General features: G+C 41.1%; 1 protein-coding gene across 1 annotated transcript in view; it reads left to right on the forward strand.

The window, feature by feature from the left end:
- The first annotated feature begins 1,419 nt into the window (after positions 1 to 1,419).
- LOC104820274 (acetate/butyrate--CoA ligase AAE7, peroxisomal-like) overlaps positions 1,420 to 4,757 on the forward strand; it is a 7,141-nt gene continuing 3,803 nt past the window's right edge. Inside the window, exons 1-3 of the mRNA XM_010550657.2 lie at positions 1,420 to 1,715; positions 2,500 to 3,090; positions 3,174 to 3,489. Of these exons, the coding sequence (XP_010548959.1) occupies positions 1,503 to 1,715; positions 2,500 to 3,090; positions 3,174 to 3,489 (1,120 nt within the window). The 5' untranslated portion in view covers positions 1,420 to 1,502. The remainder of the gene's footprint in view (positions 1,716 to 2,499; positions 3,091 to 3,173; positions 3,490 to 4,757) is intronic.

The raw sequence follows: 4,757 nt of genomic DNA on the forward strand, positions 1-4,757 counted from the left end.
ATGCAAAAGAATATCGAAGCATAGTGGGAAGTCTGTTGTACTTAACAGCTACAAGATCGGATCTGATGTATGCTGCAAGTTACCTTTCAAGATTCGTGAGCAAACCGAAGACGGTACATTTCAAGCAAGTGAAGAGGGTATTGAGGTATGTCAAGGGAACCATTGATCTTGGTTTACACTTCAAACCCGAGAACACTGTACTATTGCAGGGATACTATGATAGTGATTGCGCCGGAAGTCAAGATGACATGAAGAGCACAAGTGATTATGTGTTCAAGATAGGAGGAGCAATATTCTCATGGCCGACAGAAAAGCAAGAGGTGATCGCACTATCAACGGCGGAAGTAGAGTACATCTCAGCAGCAGCGGTGAACCAAACCATATGGCTACGAAATCTACTCGATAGTTTAGGATGCAAGCAAGAAGGGAGCACACCGATCTTCTGTGACAATAGTTTAGCTATTTCCATTGGAAGAAACCCGGTTCAACATCGGAGGACGAAGCACATCAACATCAAGTATCATGTGGTCAGAAAAGCGAAACACAATGGAGTTATCAATCTTGCATATGTCAAAGGAGAGGAGCAATTGGTGGATATCTTCACAAAGACACTAGGAGCTTCAAGATTTGAGGATTTGAAGAAGAAACTTGGGATGACGTGCAAATGAATCAAGGAAGAGTATATTGAGAAGGTGATTCATTCGCTTACGTCATGTTTATATAATGCTTGTGTAAGCGATTACATCATCATGATGTAATGCTTATATAAGAAGTTGTAGACATTTGAATTTGTGTGTGTGTTAGGTGTGATTGAAGAAAATAAGGATATGATAGGTGTGATTGATTGATAATGCGATATGAAGATGTGTGGTTGCGATGAGAGTAGTATGTTTGGAGTTTTAGTATAAATAGGGAGTGTTGTATGGAGTTTTTCACATCAAGCATTCCTAAACATTTCTCTCTAAACACTTCTCTCTCTTTTCTCTCTTTGATATTTCCTTATAAATTTCGAAGCATAAATGCTATAAATCTTCAATATTCTCTCATTTTTCTTTCTTTTTATTATGTATTAAATAAGAAAAGATAAAAAGCTTGTGAATAAAAATATAATACAAACTTCGTAACATGGCATTGATTTTCCTGTAATATCCACGCACACAGACACATATATATATATATTTTGTATGCATGGTTATTACGTGTTACAATGGTTATGAGCGAGTATTGGTAGATATTCATACACTTGGAAATGCATGATTGGTCGCGGAGTACAGAATTGCATGTAACAATGTCGATATGTTCGATAGTTACCACAAAAAATATTTAAATATTTATGAAGGGAACCATTTTATCTATAATATCAACAAACGCCACGTGATAGTCATGTCTCTCTCGGCCCTTATAAACCCCCATTTCCACACTCTCACATTGCGCTTCTGTGCTCGAGAGAAGGACAGTGGTCCAGAGAGAGAAGTTAGGGTTAGAGAGAGGGCGGCGGAGCGATGACGTGGAGAGACATTGACGAGTTGCCCAAGATTCCGGCGAACTACACGGCGTTGACGCCGCTGTGGTTCCTGGAGAGAGCGGCGACGGTTCATCCGGCGAGGAAATCGCTCATTCACGGATTCATAGAGTACACTTGGCGTCAGACCTACGATCGGTGTCGCCGACTCGCCTCCGCTCTCGCCGATCGGTCCATCGGCCCCGGTTCCACGGTGATCTTCGCCTTCGCGCTCTCTCTCTCTCTCTATTTTTGAATAATCGTGTTTTTGAGTGTTCTGAGGGGTTTACTTTGATCCGACGTCGTTTTCGGTGATGATCTCTCCATGGTAGTTAAGAGCGCGCGCGCGTGTGTGTGTGTGTGTGTGTGTGTGTGTGTGTGTGTGTGTGTTTTTGAAAGAAAATGATGGTGCTCCATAATTATTGACGACGCCTTTTTTTACTAATTTAATTATATCTGTTAATATTTTACTTGTCTCCTGAATTAATTCTCTCCTTTTTCTTCAGTAAATATCGTTTTACCGACCGGGAGAGAAATTGTGAAGAAAAAGGAAATTTGAGAGAAACCCTTGCGAAAGAAGCTAGAAATTTAGCCATTTTGATGTAAAACCCGTTGGAAACAGATTTGATTCGAAATTACAAATACAAGTACACCTGGGTTGAATTGAATAGGCTTTGAAAACGATGGAGTGTACATCTTTTAGCAAAATTCCCCAATCCTTTTCCCTTATTAAAAAAGTCCAAGCCTTTTGGGCAATCCTCGATGAATGAATTGAAAGGTTTTTGAGATAATCAGCTTGATTGCTGTCACATGAATCATGTTCATCTAGAGCTGTATGCAGGTGTATCAAGAATCGATACCCGATAACAAAAATCATTTTGAAGCTCGGATTGAAGATTACATCAGATTGTGATGTTTACGTGCATGGATCTGTCTGCTAGTTCTGTACAGTACATGTTATGAATCTTTTGTAAACAACGGTATTTCTCATTTTTCAGGTGGCCATAATCGCTCCGAACACCCCTGCGATGTACGAAGCTCATTTCGGAGTACCTATGTCCGGAGCCGTGCTGAACTGTGTCAACATTCGTCTGAATGCCCCAACGATCGCGTTTCTTCTAGGCCACTCGCAAGCTGCAGTCGTGATGGTTGATCAAGAGTTCTTCACTCTGGCAGAGGAAGCTCTGAAACTCATGGAGGAGAAAGCAGGACCAGGGTTCAAGCCTCCTCTCCTGATAGTCATGGCAGACGAGATCTGTGGTTCCGAGTCTCTCCACCGTGCTCTGGCAAAAGGGGCCATGGAGTACGAGAATTTTCTCGAAAGTGGTAACCCCGAGTATGAGTGGAAGCCGCCTGCAGACGAGTGGCAGAGCATTGCTCTGGGTTACACCTCTGGAACAACCGCTAGCCCGAAGGGAGTTGTGCTTCACCATCGTGGAGCGTATCTGATGGCTCTGAGCAGTCCTATCATTTGGGGCATGGGGGAAGGTGCCGTGTATTTGTGGACACTTCCTATGTTTCATTGCAATGGTTGGTGCTTCACTTGGTCCCTCGCAGCTCTCTGTGGAACAAGCATATGTCTCCGTCAGGTACTTACTTCTTAGTTCTTTTCCATATCCAATTGCACATATGCATACTGTTTCCCTGTAACAGAGAACAAATTGTGGTTCAGGTGACGGCAAAGGGTGTTTATTCGGCCATAGCCAAATACAAGGTCACCCATTTCTGTGCTGCACCTGTGGTTCTCAACACCATTGTTAACGCCCCACCAGAGGACACCATTCTCCCTCTCCCTCACACTGTCCACGTCATGACCGCCGGTTCCACCCCTTCACCATCTGTCCTCTTCGCCATGAACCAGAAGGGCTTCCGGGTGGCCCACACCTACGGCCTCTCCGAGTCCTATGGCCCCTCCACCATATGTGCCTGGAAGCCAGAGTGGGATTCCCTCCCGTCCGAGACACAAGCACGACTTAAGGCACGACAGGGTGTTCGATGGGAGAGGCGCCCGGCTTATGGGGTGCCGAAGTCGGTGGTGTTCGGTCCGCTGCCGAAGACGGCCACCGGCAAAATACAGAAGCAGATTCTTAGGGCTAAGGCCAAAGAGATGGGACCTGTCCCTAGAAGAAGCAAGTTATGAGATCTAACAAGTACGTTAGATATCTCTTTTTTGTCATTTTGGTGGTTGGCAAACACTGTTTCGACCTCTAGTTCAAGTCGTGAACTTCTTTTTGGTTCTGGGGTTTCTTTTGTTTGTGTTTGAGACATCTCTTTGTTGTGTATTTTAATCTTATTTTGGTATAAAAAAAACAGTATTGTTTTTTTTATAACCAGAATGGTTTTCGCACTTTCGATACTTTCAATCCGACTGTATCCACTATAGCTTCGAGACCAACTTTTATATATAGACTATTTTGGTCTAAAAATTGCATCTCTCCCGCCAATGAAATCGAATTCAGGACTTTGAAGATCAGACACTGAGCCACAAATATTGGGTAGTGTTGGTTATGATTGTCAACACTCGGATTCACCACGACTTATTTTATATATAATATAATATCTCTTATAACATTTGTAAACATCGTAAAAGATTAATATAAACTATTTGCTTGATATATAGAAAATATATCTTTAATAACATTCTTCTTCTTCCTATTCTTTTTTTTTTATCTGGATTTATTATTTTTATTATCGATACTATTATTTACTTTTTCACAGCCCCAATACTCTTTACTATCAAACACATGCTACAAAAATCCTCTGAATTTTTGACAGAAAATTTCATAATACTACATAAATTAATGATGCAGCTAAATACATGACGTGTTGATGACATGCCAGTACAGTCATAGTTTTGGCGTATCATGTCATCGTTTCTTCGTTGGAAATTGGTCAACACGGTCAACTCTTAAATTTGGGAGAAATTGACAATTTACAGTTTTTCTACTAAGAGATGTTTTCCCCCGTAGAATTTACCCTATTTACTGTATTTGTCTCCTTAGTTTCACATCTTAAGAAAAGGCCCTCATTTACAAGTTACATATACACAAATACGTATACATATTTGTTTATTTTATATATATTATGAATTTGATGTATGGGAATGAAATGGGTGCGTGCATGCAGGATCACGAACGTGCATTTTTTGATTCCGTGGATTGGGCCTTATACAAGGTATATCCCATTTATTTCGCCAACATTTTTCTTATATATATATATATATATATATATATATATATATATATATAGAGCTGTC

The sequence above is a fragment of the Tarenaya hassleriana genome, unplaced genomic scaffold (genome assembly GCF_000463585.1).
Source record: "Tarenaya hassleriana unplaced genomic scaffold, ASM46358v1 Cleome30, whole genome shotgun sequence".
Taxonomy (NCBI): domain Eukaryota; kingdom Viridiplantae; phylum Streptophyta; class Magnoliopsida; order Brassicales; family Cleomaceae; genus Tarenaya; species Tarenaya hassleriana.